At 45.4% G+C, this 17,162-nt stretch overlaps 1 protein-coding gene across 1 annotated transcript in view; it reads left to right on the plus strand.

Annotated features, from left to right (window-relative positions):
- The first annotated feature begins 11,749 nt into the window (after positions 1-11,749).
- Positions 11,750-17,162, plus strand: part of ubl3a (ubiquitin-like 3a) — a 33,718-nt gene continuing 28,305 nt past the window's right edge. Inside the window, exon 1 of the mRNA XM_035433837.1 lies at positions 11,750-12,534. Coding sequence (XP_035289728.1) covers positions 12,508-12,534 — 27 coding nt within the window. The 5' untranslated portion in view covers positions 11,750-12,507. The remainder of the gene's footprint in view (positions 12,535-17,162) is intronic.

Below are 17,162 nucleotides of genomic sequence, written 5' to 3' on the forward strand. Positions count from 1 at the left end.
GCTGACTCATGGCAAACTTCATCTGTCACCTCTCCGTGACAGAGCGCTGGGATATGTACATTTACTCTAATTTCGTTAAGGTCTCGCTGTGGCGTATTTCACCATTCTGTGCGTAAGTGCATCCGTGCTTAGAGGGGCTAGCTATAAACAGTCGACTTGTGATTAAATTATAGCGGCTGTGTCGTTGAACTTACAGGGAATTATTTTGACCTGCTGTAATAGACCTTTCCTGGATTGTGCGGAAGGCTGCTCTCTCGTTTGATACGAAATAACTGTACAGTTATTTCTATTTTTGTTTATCGTTAAGGTGCGAATCTTTATACATTCTGCACATTATTCGTGTGGATGCGTTTCTAACACACATCAGCAGCTGAGGCCCGAGGACGGTCCACGGCTGGCGTTATTAAATTATCGCCTTGCAGGTGTCACAGAAGGTTATCACTTAACTTAACGGCTCGAATAACCCCCTGTAACAGCTCGAATAACCAGCCACCGAGTGCGAATCGGCAGAACTCTAGCGATGATTATCTGTGGTTTTGATAAATTCTGTTTCCATGGCATTGCCTCTTCTGCAGGGCGTGAGGAAAACGTTATGTTCTCTCCACACCGTGCCGCATTAAAAAAATACATTTTTTATTTATTTATTTTTATAATTTGGCGCCGTACGCGCCGCACCGTGTCGAACCGTCAAACGACGTCATCCCACAGCGGCGAACAGAGAGCCTGAGCTACGGAGACTCATCGTACGAGGCGACGGAGACGGAGACGCGGGGAGGCAGATGGTCTCGTTTCGCTCCGTCCGATCACCGGGAGCGCGAGCAGGCTGAGTCAGGGACGCCCACCCTCCCCCCGGCCGCCCCCGCGCGCCGGCGTGACCTCGGCGTGGGCCGTGCGCCCCGAGAAGCTGACGCACGGCGCCCACGTGCGTGAGACAGCCCTGGGCGAGGAGGCCCAGTCCGGGGGAGAGGCATCTTTCCGGACGCTCTCCGGGCGTAGGTTGACTTTCTCCTCGCGCATCAGAGAGCGTGGCACGGTAAGAAATCACCAGTCAGGAAAGTCAGTGCCGGCTCACTGCATGACTGCATTCCCCCACCCCCCCCACCCCCACCCCCTTCCACACACACACACACACACGCACACACACATTCTGTTCTCTCTCCTTCTCTCTCTGATTCACATTCAAAATTGAGAGTGGATGTTGATTGAATGATGATGCTCGCTAATAATATATTAATGCAAGTCTGAGCACACACGCTGGTGATATGATTTTTATGCACGTGAAGGTGTGAAACCGTTATTTAATAATAAGGTACAGTAAACATTCGCAGGGGATCGCAGCTGCACAATTCATTTTCTCAGCAGATTATGCGGGTCAAGCATGTGCGCTTATATATATCGTGTTGTACGGTGGGATACCAGCTGTAGCTCTTCTTCCCGAAAGGTTCTGCGGCGGTGTCCCCATTCACAGACTGAGCGGGCAGCCTTATGGGTAAAAACCCAATTCCCGTACCGCTATGCTACGCTGTAATGATCGACATTACTGATGAAAATCTGCGGATCTGAAGAAAAAAAATTCGGATCTGAATTTCAGCCAGTCGTGTCAGGTCAGAAGCAGATTCGTGTTGTTGTAAGATTTCATCGTCCCTTTGCTGAAATTGTCAGTACATTTCAGCAGTTATCTCTTGTCCAGAGTATCTCTTGACACAGGTTACATTTTTACATTCAATCCATTTATACATCTTCATTTTTTTTTACTGAACCAATTTGGGGGAAGGTATCTTGGTTATGGGGACAATGGTACTACTGTGACACACTTTCCAAATTTACAGGAGCTCATTGCACACCTCTCTCAAAAGCGAGCGACATACTGTCGTTGATGAGGCATGTCAGCAGTAGGCCAAGATGTCCTTTTGGAGTTTTAATTAAGCGCTATGAATTTTTAATGACACTTATTTTGTATTTTGACCTCGCCTGACTGTACACCGGCTGGGAAATGCCACACTAACCATTATGCTGCACCTTCATCATCATTAAAGTCCTCATCATTGCTGTGTTTTGGCGCAAAAAAAACAAGGAAAGGAAATAATCTCACAACGTGACTTCTACATTGACCGATTCAAAACGAGCAGACAGGAAAATCAGAAGTGCAATATTGTCAGACCTCCTGGTTTCTAAAACAAAACAAAAAAATGTGTGTGAGGACTACCTATAAAATGTGTGGAAAAAATATTCTCTTTGTAAGAGAGCCTCAGCTTGGACGACAAATCACCACTTTGGTTCCCCGAATTCCAACTGGGTGCAGTTGCCCCCTTCTCCAGCAGGTGACGCTGTTACAGTGGTTTTCTATGGAGAAGTAATTACTCAGCAGGTTGGAGGTATTAGGTTGACGGGAGTAATTTCTTTCGATTATTCGCTGTGATGAAAAGCACATATAGTTTTTTATGTCACACGCGAAGGACCAGTAAAATGTGTTTCTTCAAAAGGGATCAGGAAGAAATCGGCTGCCGTTAAGACAAATGCAACAATGAGAGAAGCGACATGATATTTAATCAGGCGCTGCTTGTCTTTCACTTCTCAGATTTGTGTAACAGATATTGTTCTGCTTGTTTATTGTTGTTGCTGACCTGGTTTCGTTCCGCACCTATCCTGTAATTTTCAGCTATTTCCGTAAAAGCTCAGAGTCAGCTTTCCATGGGATGAGTCCGCTACTTTAACCCCCCCCCCCCCCCCCAATAAAAAATGAGCATGAGAGGTGAGCCTGCACTTATATCTCCTGCGTCACCATCCAGAATCACCATTGTGATGATGAAAGCATCACCTTCTCCTCTCACTCTAAGACCAAAGCCTATCATTTAACATGGAGAAACTTGGGCCTGTAGGCCTGCTGACAACATGTGTCAAACCAGCAGTGCTGATCCAGGATCAGTTCTGAGTGTTTACCTCATAATGAATAAGCTGAGGGTATAGCCTGGTTTGTCCTGGGGGGGGGTATTTCATGAAGCAGGATTACCGAGGTAGCGAGATAACTGCACAGAGTAAAACCCGGAAACCCTCCCAAATCTGGAACATGGACTGAAGTGGAAAGAGCTGTTCAGGGTTTTACTAGAGCGGTTATACTGACTCAGTAATCCTGCTTTGTGATGCAGGCCCCAGGTCAACAAGCCAATCGGCTGCCTGGAATTGGGAAAGAAAATGCACCTTGACCAGTATGGGGCGCCAGGTTGCCTCTCCCCAGGATTGATGCGAGAACAGCGAACAGTGGCCTGAGTCAAGCGTTCAAAAAAAAAAGGGGGGGGGGGGAAAGTGGTTATTTGGTGTAATAACACAGCTGTGTTTCCCAGCACTGCACAGGCTGTCTGACATCCACCCTCCAGGGAAGTTACTGCATGTCAGGGTGTGGTTACGAGTTCGAATCCGCCCTGGATCGTCATAACAAAAACATGCAAGTCAGTGGAACGAAGGACAAAACATGCATCCATCAAAAAATACACACACCATATATGGTCAAATATACTATTAGATATATAGGGCATTTATCACTTAACACATCTTAAAACATGCCATATTGAAATAAAAAAAAATTGGCTACCGCACAGGCACAATTGTATGAATATACATATTGTGGAATATATTGCGCAATCTGTATGTGTAATTACATTATGTAAAATTAGTATATGCTTTTAAAGAAATTGTGTAAAATGATATATGGAAGGGGAAAGGATTACTGTGCTGCATAATGCGAGCAGTTCGTTTTGGCATTTTAAGATATGTTATTATGGGTCCATTCATTTGACTTCTAAAATTAACTTTTTAAACGGAACTATTGGTGGTGTCAGCCAGACATGTAATTCTGCTGAGAGAGAGAGAGAGAGTGAGAGAAATAGAGAGGGAGAGGGAAAAAGAGTGAGAGTGTGTGTGTGTCAGAGAGAGAGTGAGAGAGAAGTGCACTAGGCAAGATTCCCGCAATGGGTCTCATACTCATTTTATTTCATTTCAAGGTGGGCCTTAAATGTCATGCCATTTGTCGTTTTAGAAAAAAAAAAGTAAATAATTTTAGCAAAGATTAAGTTTTCAAGGACAAGCGGACTAAATTAGGCGCTATGCACTGTATCTTACATGCAATTAAATTCTTCTGGCAGGGCACCACGGGGATATCAAGAGGTCTTAATTATTTTATGGTGTGCAAGGAATGTAATCTTCTTCCTCGTTAAAACACCGTGAGCCTGGGAAGGCTCCGGAAAATATATATTTTTTAAATTTTTTTTTTTAAAAAGATAAAAAAACAAGAGCAAAGTTCATTGATTGATCATTTATCTTCTCTTGTGATAAAGAAAGTACAGATAAGGAAGGTATTTAAACCCTTATTTATCAGGATTAAGCACATACCACAATACAAACGGGCGAGAGCCTGTAGGGGGAGAGGAACTCCTTTTACAATCCAGACAAAACCAGGGCATGTATTCATAAATTATATTGGAGCATGAGTTTTGTCCTTAAAGGCATACAATGCAGGATTTTTTTTGGCCATGCTGTGGTCCTGTGTAACAGCCTCCACTCTTCTGGGAAGGTTTTATACTGGATGTTGGAGCATAGCTGCAGGGATTTGCTTCCATTCACCCAGAAGAGCATTAGTGAGGTTGGACACTGATTGGGCGATTAGGCCTGGCTCACAGTTGGCTTTCCAATTGATTCCAAAGGTGTTGGATGGGGTTGAGGTCAGGGCTCTGTGCTGACCAGTTAAGTGCTTCCACACCGGTCTCGACAAAACCATTTCTATATGGACTGGCTGTGTGCCCAGGGCATTGTCATACTGAAACAGGGAAGGAACCCTTCCTCAAACTTTTCCCACTAAGTTTAAGATTTTGCATTACGATTTGCCTCCACTGGAACTGAGGGGCCTAGCCCAAACCACGAAAAACAGCCCCAGACCATGGGGTGTCCACACACTTTTGTTCATATAGTGCATATGTTTTATGACTATCACTGTCTGCAACAAATACATATTTCAGTTCCTTTCTCAAAACTATAAATAAAAATATAAAACAAAATTTCATTCCACTGCATTCATTTAGCAACGTGTGTTATCCAGTGACATCCAACGCACGAGACCATAACCAAATTAACCGGAGTTGTACCGTACCGAGTCGAGTTCGCACGGAAAAACACCGCCGTCTCCGCCAGACCTTCATCCCGCCCTGGCGCCCGCACGCGCGCAGACGGCCTCATCCGTGCCAGCGGTGTCCCGTTCCGGTTTAAACATGCCCTGGAACAAGATAAACGGACCCCCCCGCCCCCCGCGCCCCCCCTCCCCCCCGCCCCACATACCTGGGTCTCTGCTGCGGCTCCCGTTTCTGTTACTAGGTTACAGCGGCGGCGGCTGGCGGTTAGATGGCTTGTGTGTGCGCGTGTGTGTGCGTGTGCGTGTGTGCGCATGTGTATGTGTGCGTGCGTGTGTGGCGGCGGGTGGTTAGACGGCTTGTGTGTGTGCGTGTGTGTATGTGCGCGCATGTGTGTGCGTGCGTGCGCGCGTGTGTGTGCACGTATGTGTGTATGCGTGTGCGTGCGTGTGTGTGTGGCGGCGGGCGGAGGGGATCCGGTGTTGTTAGCTGTTTGTCGGGGTGACGCTGAAAGAGCGCCTCTCCTTTGATATTGAAACGCGCTGCCCTTTTAACAGATGCCAGTGATCACACGGAAGCTCTTCCAGTGAAAATAAGATGCGCAGGTCAACCTTTCTGTGTCAGACGGGGTGAATAACGGCGGCCGATTCCCCTTTTGACCACAGGTAATTTCAGAGTCATTAAGTGCCGATGCCTGGTAGAGACGCCGTAAGGACAAGAAGAGGAAGAGGGTTGCGGAGGCGGGAACAACGATCGTATTTTTAAACGGCCAAAGAAATCTAGCTGGGTAGAGAGAGACACAAGCAGATGACTCACACCCAGGGGCACCACCAGGGACTTTGGGCCCCGTGAAAAAAAAAGATCTCACATTGGGCCCCACCACCCCTTATTTGAGGGCCCCTTGTCAATCAGGGCCTCCGGAATCATCCTAAATCCACCCCACCCATTGTGGTGCCCCTGCTCACACCATACTGCTCAAAGAACCGCTTTTCCTCCCGTCCATATCCTAACCTCATCCACCACGAGTTTCAAAGGCAAAGCTGATTTTAATTCGGGGCTCGTATTCATTCAGGTTCCCAGCGTAAGGGCCTCTAATCTGGGATCAGGTTTCTCTCGTCCGTGCGCTAACCGCGCCCATTACGAGCTAACGGGGCTAAACTGATCCCAGAACAGCGCTCTCTCTCTCTCTCTCTCTCAGAAGCGCAACTCATTAAGAGGTTCTGAGTGTAACCGGAGAGAGAGAGAGAGAGAGACGTTCGTCTGCTGCTTTCAGGGGTGTGAAAATTGGGCCCCGGATGGCCGCAGTGTCTGAGGGCTTCTGTTGTTTCCCTTTCACTCACAGTGGCCAATTAAGGCCTTGGAGAAAAAGGGTTGTTTGTACTTTGGAGCCCCTTAAATGACTCATTTAAGTACTGAAACAGACGGGGGGGGGCGACAGATGACGCTGTAGCTCACAGGACAGTAGTCTGACACCTCTGCTCAGGCACAAGGAGTTGGCGGGGGATGGGGGGTATTTGGCACTTGCTCTGTGGTGTGTGACAAATATGGGAGGGGTTCTTAAAGATGGTTAGCGTCAACCCTGCCTCGATATCAGCTCTATCTGCCCCGATCTGCCCCCACCCCCACCCCCACCCCCTCAGGAATCTTACCTTCCGGCCAACAGCCCACAGCATACCTAGGAATGGGCCCACATTTAACCCTGTTTCAAAACACAAACCCCCCCCCACCAAAAAAAGATGTACGTATTGTACTACAGTCAAAATGCCGGCTGTGTAAGTCACTTTGCAATAGGAATAAAGCAAGGAACCAGCAAGCAAAAAAACAACAACATAAAAGAGCAGAGTACCTGTGTTGTATGTGAAATACATACACAAATATATCGTTTTATATGTATATATTTCTTTATCCTGCCCATCCTCGATCGCACCCCTAGTTCAGTGGAGGAGCAGAGGGAGCGCCAGGCTACATTGGGGATACCCCCTGGTTGCACGGCTCGCATTTCAGACAGCAGAAATGAAGTTGCTGGGGGGATGCTAGCGGAATGCTAACGGGCGCTAGCTTTTCTTCTCAGCTCCGGGCTTTGCTTGAATCTCTGTTGTTATTGTTTTTTATTCCCTTCGATGTACACCCCCCCAACCCCACCCCCCACCCCCCACCCAGCCTGCTTTTGAACTGTGGTTTCTGTTGCCTGTGAGGAACACCTCACCTCACGGAAACCTCAAAAGAACAGACCTTTGGAATTCGGAATGGGAACATGCAGATCCCCTTGGTGGAAAGGGGTGTGCTAAAAAACTCGAATTCTCTGACAAATAAAAGCCCCCGAGAAATCTCAACATGCCATCTCAATGTTCTGTTTTTTAAACATCGAACTCATGACTTGTTTTTCATTGATCCTTTAGGTAACTCAGTATCACACACTGAGATAATAAACCTCTTTTCCAAAACAAACCCCAATATGAAAATGGATGGAGAATTTGGCCACACGTCTTGACTTTCAAGCCTTTTATCAGATAAGCAACGCTCTGTGACAGGTCTTGAGGGTGACAGGATCTCAACAACTTTGAGATCACATCAGCCTATAAAGAGTGTGACTATGCTCAGAAAAAAACCCCCCAAAAAAAACAATGAAAACCACACTGCTGTAAAGGATACATGCAAAATGCAAAAGAAATACAGTCTCTTCTACAAAGACATGCACAACAAAACCAAACGCACATGCAAATGCAAAAAGGCTCATGCACAGAAACACATATGAATGCACACGCATGAATGCTCACACACAGAGACACACACAGGCACACAGGCAGGAAATGAAATGAGACCAGATTTTAAAAGACACGATGAAGCTGAGAAGAAGTGTGTTAAAAAAAACAGCCTTCCGACACAAATGCTGCAGTAACAAGCGAGTCATTGAAGTTTAATCACAGATGCTTTGAGCCCTGGGGAGTACCAAGAAATAAAAAACACCACCAAACTGCTCCAGGTTCATTCCGGATGGTTCTCTGCACACACTCTCACAACGTCGTCACATCAGTGTGGGGTCAGCACCACAGCGTTACAGATGTAGTCAAATAAAAAATAAATGGAAACAGCCATAGGCACCAGCTTTCACAAGCTTACGCCAGCAGACACACACACACACACACATACAAACGCAAGCACACACAGACACACACAACAGCACTGTCCTCAGAACACAAAACAAAGTCCTCACAACACTGCCATAATGTTCGCACATCAGCATGAGATCAGCGCCACAACATCATAGACATAAAAAATGCACTGGCCTTTTATTGGCTGTTTTATTTTATTATACAACACAGGTTTGAGGTTATTATCAAGGGTCAAAGATCCTTATGGTCAATAAAGCCAATTTCCTTTTGAGACAGGAATGTGTACGGTGATATCAACAAACACACCTTCATCCGTCCACAGTTTCCTTCGCCTTCCGAAAATGAACAAGACCGGAAAACAGTTATAAAAAAATGATGTCTGACAATAATTCTGTTAATAATTGGCTAAAAGAATACCAATAAAAATAAAAAACTGAGGTCATATAATTTGTCTGGGGCAACAAGCCACTTATTCTATATAACATAACAAAACACTTTTTTCCGTTGTAGCACTGTTATTAACCTGTAAAATAACAGCATACTATTCCAGATCCCGTGTTGTCGATTGTGAACACGTGTAGCATGTTGTCTGAAACGAAGCTTTGAATAGTAGTGCATTGTCTTGTACAACAGCTTGTGGGAAAGCACTGTCATGACACTGGTCAAGTGAGCATTCCATTGTCACGACAGTTCAAGTGAGCGTTCCACTGTCATGACATACGTCAAGTGGGATTTCTACTGTCGTGACAAGTTCAATTCAGTGCTACATACCACTTATACAAAAGAATATATATTTTACATTAATTTGCTTGCTTTACTCACAACAATGAATATAGTTTTTTTATTTTAAAACACAGAATAGAAGCAGAACCATTGACTGAGCCCATCTGTTTCAAAAACAGGAAGAGCCCGGCAGATTGTATTGGAGATATCGCATAACATTCTCACATTCCTCCAGTGGGAATTTCATGTATTCATGAATCAGGAACCAAGATTATAGGGGTTCCAACAACAAACAGCACAGTTCTGAGACATCAGTCTTTGTCATTTTCAAGTCCCAGAACACTGCCCATAACATTATATCATAACATTCTTTTTTTATTGCATCAGTGTTCGTTTTAACTGAGCAACGGCAATCAATTTAGCGAGAGCTAAAAAAAACCCACTAGATCACAAAATTTAATAAAACTGGAGCAGCTACATCTAATCTGTGAGAGAAAATAGTATTTAAAAAAAATACTATTCTTTGGCTAGGGGTTTATTCTGGAGGTTTCAACTCCTGTCGAATTGGTTTCAATTGCCCCATTATGTTTAAAAATACAATGTCAGATTTTTAATCTGTTGCATATCCAGGAGAAAATGTATCAGAAAATATTTAAATGTTAATAACTCATTTTTCACCAAGATAGCAGACAGGACCCTATAATTCCAAACTCTGGACATGTTTGCTGTGGAGAATAACATGGAATATTACTACAGACTGTTACACATAAAGAGTATGTTTTTTTTCCTCACGCAATTCCCTGCTCATCACACCTAATCACAAGCAACTCCAGACACTGCCATTCTCTGAGAACGGGTGGTTCTGTGCTTTACTGCAGCAATGCAAAACCCCTCACAGGATACAAACTGTACCAGTCATTTTCTACCACCTCCCCAAGGCACAGGACAAACCCAGGGAGGGTAGCCCGAAAATATGCAGAAAGTTTTGGTGGGAGAAAACTCCTGAATCATGTTAATGACCTTGGCATGTGGCTGCTGCTAATTCATTTTAAAAACGTATTTCTTTTTAACCAACGTATGTGCACCTTGGCCCGAGGGGCTCCTCCCTCGACATTCTGAGCACATCTCGGATTCTTCACAGACGCACGGAGGCCGCATCACAATGGCTGGATGTGCACCTGATCAGGTTAACCCACATTCTGTGTCACACACTTGTGCGAGGTCCACAAGTATGTGACACTGAATGTTCTTAACTGAACATTCTAATGCTGATGTAACAATCACTCCTGGCAGTAGAAAGCAATGGAGTTCTAGAACGATGATATAGAGTTTTGAAAGAAGCAGAAAAATCAAAAGCCCAGAGTGGGTGGCTGTGGGGGGGTGGTGATGATGTTTTGTTTGAGATTAAGCTCACAAGAGGTAAACAGCTTTACTTTTCTCTCAACATGTTACTTCACCAGTTGAAGAAGAAAGATCAACGCACACACACCCACACACTCACAGATTCTTACAAGCACATGCACAGGCACACACACAGACACCCTCCCACACCCAAACACAGATCACACATGTGCATGTACTCCCACACAAACAGGTACCCCCACAGATACCCATGCAAACACAAAAACACACAAACATACTGTAAACCCACAGGCACCCACCAACACTCACACACACAACTACACAAATATAAAAAAACATAACACCTGCAGACCCGGACACACACTCGTGCAAGAACTACGGGTGAACGTGCGCGCTCGCGCTCACATGACAGCGGACATCTGGGCCACGAGTGAGGATGTTTCGGTAAATTGATGTGACAACGTGGGGAGCCGTACGTGGATTAAGGTCTGTACGTTCTATTATGGAGATAAGAGAGCGGACCAGGCTCCAAGGAGCGCTAACCTTTTTCGCTATGCGGAAAAAGTTTGCACTAGATTAGGAAATTAATCCCTCCACAAATGTCCCCGGAGGACTTCTGGTGTCAGTTCGAATTTCTTTCAGTGAGAGGGAAAATCAGTTCAGACAAGGCAACAATGCAGATTTCAGTTACAGTGTCGTACACTGGCCCTTTGTCCTGACAATGCGGAGACGAGCAGCGTTCTCGCTGTCTCCCCCTTCGTGTGTTCCATCTCTGAAACATCTGTGTTATTTAACAAGACCGATCAATGTCCACGTCGACGACAAGATTCTTGTCTGTTCTGGCCTCGTGCACTTGCATCCACTCAGCATTACCTCGTGTTGTTTATGCCGTGAACACACATTGCATTTCCTTCTCTGAAGGGCGATTAAATTGAAATCTTGAATATGTCACTGAGGTCATGAATTAATTATTAAACTCGCAAGGGCCTCAAACGACACGTTGCGCTCCCGTGTCCTTACGGTGAAACCAACATTCTAAAAAGTAAATATCCTTTCTCTGAATTGAAAGAATATGGTTCAGTAAATTCACGTAAACAAAATTAATTGCATCTGGGTTGCACGTGTGAGCGCGTTCGCTACGTCATCGACATCTTCTCAAGGAACTGTCCTTCAAGACAATAACTCACGGTTTCGAAGAAAAGTTCTTACTCGGGGGGCGGGGGCGAAACTGCTATTGTTCCTAGTTTGAATCTTAACAGTGTGTTTGTGTAAAATACAACCCCTATAACCCCGCCCCCCACCCACACACACACACACACACACACACACACACACATATATATATATATATATATATAAATATTGCATGCAATTTGGTCCAGTCTCCATAGGTTGAAGGTTTCTCCAGTTAAAATATTAACACAAAACAAAGCTTGTTCTCTGTGTTCGGACACGAAGTAAACCCACAACTCTCCTCCCCTTCCTTCACTCGTATGGAGGCGTATGCATTTACATACCAAATCACACGGCGTGTTTTTTTCGTGGAACTGGCCACGGCTTTCCCGTACATTTTTTATTTATTTATTTTCATTCGAGCTGCCGCCATGTTGTTCTGAAGCAGGATGACAGCAGGACGGCGCAGAAAAGGGAGACGGAACTAATACGCCAGTAAACGCAGAATAAACTCAGTTTTTGAGGACACGGGACATTATTATTGAGACGGGCAAACCGAACAGTAGATAGCCTACGCCTTTGTTGTTTTCGCATTTCCAATTAAACCGAGGATTTAAAGTGTAGCTAGCCCTCCGATTTCCTGGATATTCTGTATTTCGCTTTCCTATGGCGTAGGGTTTTTAAAAGACTGTATTTTTCTTTTCTGGGGGTGGGAGGGGGGCCTTCCAGTAAAATAAAGGATACCGATTGCTATAACCGAATTACCGAACTCAGAAAGCCGACCAAATGTGTAGGCTAATACAAGACTAGTTACATTTCTGACATTCGAATAGCTACCTCGTTCGGCTTCGTCCCGCTGGCTAAAGGAGTTTCAGAACCACCGCCATACCGTCTTTTGGATGCCTAAGTTGTGATTTTCAAAGTAGGCTAATTCCGCGAGTGTTTTTTAAAAGGAAAAGACGGGGAAAATATTCGTCGTTTTCACCTGGAAGGTCGCGCGCAAAAGGAGCCTACTGAAAATGACGGGCAGTGTTCCGGCAGACATGGTAAGAATCGCACTTCAAGTTTTCGTATTAGATTTTAATAGGCTGTCCAGCGATTCCTTTACACTGTTTTCTCCTTCTCCTTCCCTTCGTCTTCTACAGAAACACCCAAATCTTGTAACAAATGCCACCAAGAATCGGTGTTTTAGTTTAAAAACCCAACGCTTAGCACACAGACGGTGCCACAGAACAAATGTGGGAATTTGAGTCACCAGTGTTGTTTGTTGAAGTTTGTTGAAGAGTCCTGACTGATGCGGTAATTGTGTGTCTTTATTATGCGACATTTCACCGTGGTTCAGCAAACGCTAAAGCATATGTGAAATTATTCTACATCGGCTGAGGAAATGGACGTATTTATTTTGCACAGTGGCAGACTGCTGAATCCTGCCTGCTCAACAGGGTCATAACCCAGTATGATTTATGCAAATTCAGCTCGGTATTGTAATGTTTGTTCTGGCTGAAATAATCTCAGAACATTACAGGACGCACCAGGATCGAACAATTCCCATGTAGCCTATTCTCTTCGAACTGGACGTATCGCTGCCTCAGGCTAATCTTGTTTACGTGAATGTGTCATGTTTCACAGTCAGAAATGAACACAGTGTTGATTAAAAAAATTATAGAGCCATTCCTTTTAACCCACTACTAGTTTTCAGGTTAGATTATCTCCGTGTCGCGGCAACGTTAATGTACACGGTGTGCTATTCAAACAGATCAACTCGTATTTTATGGGCAACATTTGTTCAGATATTCAAAAACTTTTATCTAGGAACTTTGTAGCTCATAATACAAATTTGAAGACGAGATGCTGATCATTTCCCCCTATATAACCAGATTGTTGCCCCCCCCCCCCCCCCCCAAAAAAAAGAAAACAGTAGATAAATGGTTGTTTGTAGGAACGTTGTGTTCATGACCTTTGCATAGCCGGCTACCGCATAGACAGTTCTGTGTCTATATCGCAGATGTAGCCACAACAAGTTTAGATTGCGATTAGGGCTCGCATACAGAGACGCCGTTCTTGCGTGACGGGTTTTCTTTGCTCTCTCTGTCGCTTGCTTGTTCACGCGGGCAACTGGCTCGGTGAAGTGCGTTATAGTTATGGAGTTACGAAAGTGGCCTACACAGTGGGAAGGTGTGAAACTGCGATTACGTGGACGCGTGTACTAAACCCACTGTACCGGTAAAGCCGTTCTTCATTGGGACAAAAAAAAAGAACTTTTGACTTGTCATTTAGTTAATTAGTAGACGCGATGTTCTTGGCATAGCCTATCAGTCGTGTTATTTTTGATTGTTCTAATTTTACCTGGCAAAACCGCCGTTGAAATCGTGATCTGATTTGCATGGGGGATCCTGACATAAAGCACAAAGTTATAAAGTCAACAATCAAAATGACAATAATATAATTAGGTGACAGGCTACAGACATTGTAACCATTGACTAAAGTACATGACTGTGTGGTGCTTGGCATAAAAAAGGCTAAGTATTTCCTGCCATAATATCTTGGTGTGTTACTGTTTAGGGTAGTTAAATGCCAGCCGTAAATGATTACTTTGCTTAATATGGTCGATGTGTCAGCAACTTGAGACCGGCAGTGTCAAGTATGGTAATTTACAATTTAATTGTAGCCTAGAATCTGCAATTGAGTTGAAATATTGCAGTAACACGGCCACTGGGCTTGGCCATGGTGAAACGGATCTGACGCTTGCGAGAGCACTTGAACTTGACTGTACAAAGAACCAAAATCCTGGGTGATTATCTTGGCCACCTGAATGAAGTGCTTTAGTTAATCTAGTCTAGCCCGACCAGGGAGCAGGCAGAATAAAGTCGAGCTCCCAGGTCTCAATTGAGTCTCGAGCCTAGCTCAGAGCGAAGAATTATGTCGCGATGAAACCGTTTTACAGAGAGAGCAGTGTGAAAAAACTCCGTCTCAGAACATCTGACGTCGGCGCTGGCCGTTGCAGGCGATTCAAATGGTCTAATTGCGCGTGTCAAATTCCAGAACGTTGCATGGAGTTGCCGGTTGTTGCTTATCTCGTCGCAAATCTTTGGCCAGAACCAGGCCCGAAAGAAAAGTACAACAGCAAAAAAAAAAAGACTGAAGGAAACCTTGCCTCAGAGCTAAGATATCCCTGCTGAGGCCAAGGTGGTGCCTGGAAAACACACCCATAGATTTATTTTCGGATTTACAGTTAGGCTGGTTCTCTTCCTCCTTTCTCATTTCCTGTCTACAGCGGTGGGGGAAAAAACCAAGGAAGTGTTTTGAAGGGATACTAGGACTAGTTCACCTCCAGAAGTGGCAGCCGATCGTTGCTGCCTCTCGTTCTGCGGTGAACGAGGTGGATGAATCTCTGTGTTAACGGCAGGTGCCAATCAAGAGAAATGACGGGTTGTAGTCTGCATTCGGAATCCCGTTGGGCCTCGACTGCCAAGCGGGGAGCAGCCTCGAGGTCGGGCATCGCCATGATTTGGTTTTACCCCAGAGAATACGCTGCCTTCAGCTCAAGTACTGAAAATGGAACGGGACAAGATTTTTTGGGCCTTTTCCCAAATTTGCTGACGCTGTCGAAATCGGAGCGGGACGCTGCTCCAAGGGGGGAATATTCTCCGCTCCCTTAAACTTTCAATTTAAAGATGAATGTCCGACGGAAGCAGAAATCTCAAGGGGTTTCTGTCCGTGGACAAAAAAAAAAAATGACAGCCAAGATGGATGCAATTCAAGATTAAATGTATAACAAAGCCCTTCTATTAAGATAAGCCCTCCTTTTTTTAATAAATCCACTTAGTTATTTAACCGTAGAAGTCACGTGTCCCACAGGAGCGTGGGATTTCTTTTGGCTAGGGTCTCAGTTATTCCTCCTGTGGCCGGATGCCCGGCGGCGTGAGATATCGTAAAAAAAAACGAAAAAAAGGAAGTGGGGGAGCAGAGAGGTGAGAAGGCAGGAGCGGGAAAGGAGCCGGGTTCAGTGTGTGGTCTCCACCTGGAAACCGTTGAAGTTTGGGGAGGAGAGGGGAGGGGAGAGGAGGAGGGAAGGGGTCATAGCCCATTGTTCAGGCGTTCCTGCCTTTTACAATGTGTGTGTGTGTGTGTGCGCGCGAGAGTGTGACTGTTTCTAGTCAGCCTGAAAACTTACTGTCTTATGTCTCTGTTACACACTGAGCTGGATGGGGGTTCTGTTACTGTCCCTGTCTGTTATAGGAGGTGTGTGTGTGTGTGTGTTTCTAATGGACTACCTGGGACGTCTTGTTCTCTTTATTGTCCACAGAGTTCATCTTCTGTCTCAGTGTGACCTTTACCCTTGCCCTTTTGCCCACAGGACTTACCGCTGTACTGCCCCTACACAGGGGGTCTCTGCCTCTACACATCAAAACAGAGGCCAGTGAGGGGGCGTATGTTCTACCCCAGGTTCCAGAGAACATAGCGCTTGTGCTCTTGCCATCCTCTCGGCTCCTGATCTACAGGAGCTTCTGGTTGCTAGTGGGTTTCTGGGGCTATATCACAGTACAGAACATAACGTAAAATCACATAATGATGGGAACAGGCTGTTCAGCCCAACAATGATCGCTATTTTTCTAACATTAAAGTGTACCTAGGGCTCAGTTTACCTACAAATGAGTTACTGTCTAGCACCGTTTCAAGGCTGGTCTTGAAAGGCCCAGAGAGTTTCTGCCTCTACTACATGACCTGGCAACCTGTTCCACACCGAGACTGCTGTCTGTGTGGAAAGAAATACTTCCTTTTTGTGAAAAACATCTCATGCCAGTGTTGCCCTGGGTGATGCCTCTCGTCGAATCTTCAGAAGATGCGTACCATTGGAATGTTTTGGTTTCCGCGGAGAGGTAATGCTGGGTGTCAAGGACGTGGAGTTGAGGGTCTGTAGAGTCTGTTAGGTTAAGCCTAGCAGCCGTTCTGCGTGGCGCAGGTAATTCATTACACTGGGGTTGAAGTGACAGGCTTCAGGAGTCTGTCTTGGTGGAGGAGGAGGCCAAGATTGCCATCGTGAGTAATGTGACAGGGTGAATGATTTAGTCACAAGTGGAATTGTATTTCACACAACAACAAAAAAGAACCTGTTTGCTGGAAGACGCGTCCAAGGACAGAGCTGTATTGCACGAGTGTTAGCATGAGGGCTCTGTTTTGAAAAGGGGGGGGGGGGGGGAATAAAAAATACTTTTGTGCTACCAAGAGCTTGGGCCAAACAGAAATGGTTTATGATTTTTTAACGGACACCTTTTAATAGAGAAGTTTCAGACTTCTTTGGAATCAAAACGTACGTGGAACTTGTGTTTTCAGTTCTTTTTCTCAGTTTTGTCCGCCCCTCCCAGATCACATAATTTCCATCTTATATTACTTAGTTCCTGGTTATGTAACCTAGTTACTGCCACCCCCACCCACCGCCTCGCCCCCCTGGTCATGTTACCTAGTTACCTGCCCCCCCCCCCCCCTCCCCACATATGGCAGAGATGTGGGTTTTGTCCATGTAAGTTTGGTGCCTCCTGCTTTGCTGTACTGTACTGCGTGCGGATTTGCATTTCGGTTGCCGTGAGACCTCCCCGTCATCTGTGGGTTACCCTGCCGGATAAACACCGCGGCCCGGGTGGAGGAGGGGTGGGGGTGGGGGGGGGTGTTAAAG

This window comes from Anguilla anguilla, chromosome 9, assembly GCF_013347855.1.
Source record: "Anguilla anguilla isolate fAngAng1 chromosome 9, fAngAng1.pri, whole genome shotgun sequence".
NCBI classification, from domain to species: domain Eukaryota; kingdom Metazoa; phylum Chordata; class Actinopteri; order Anguilliformes; family Anguillidae; genus Anguilla; species Anguilla anguilla.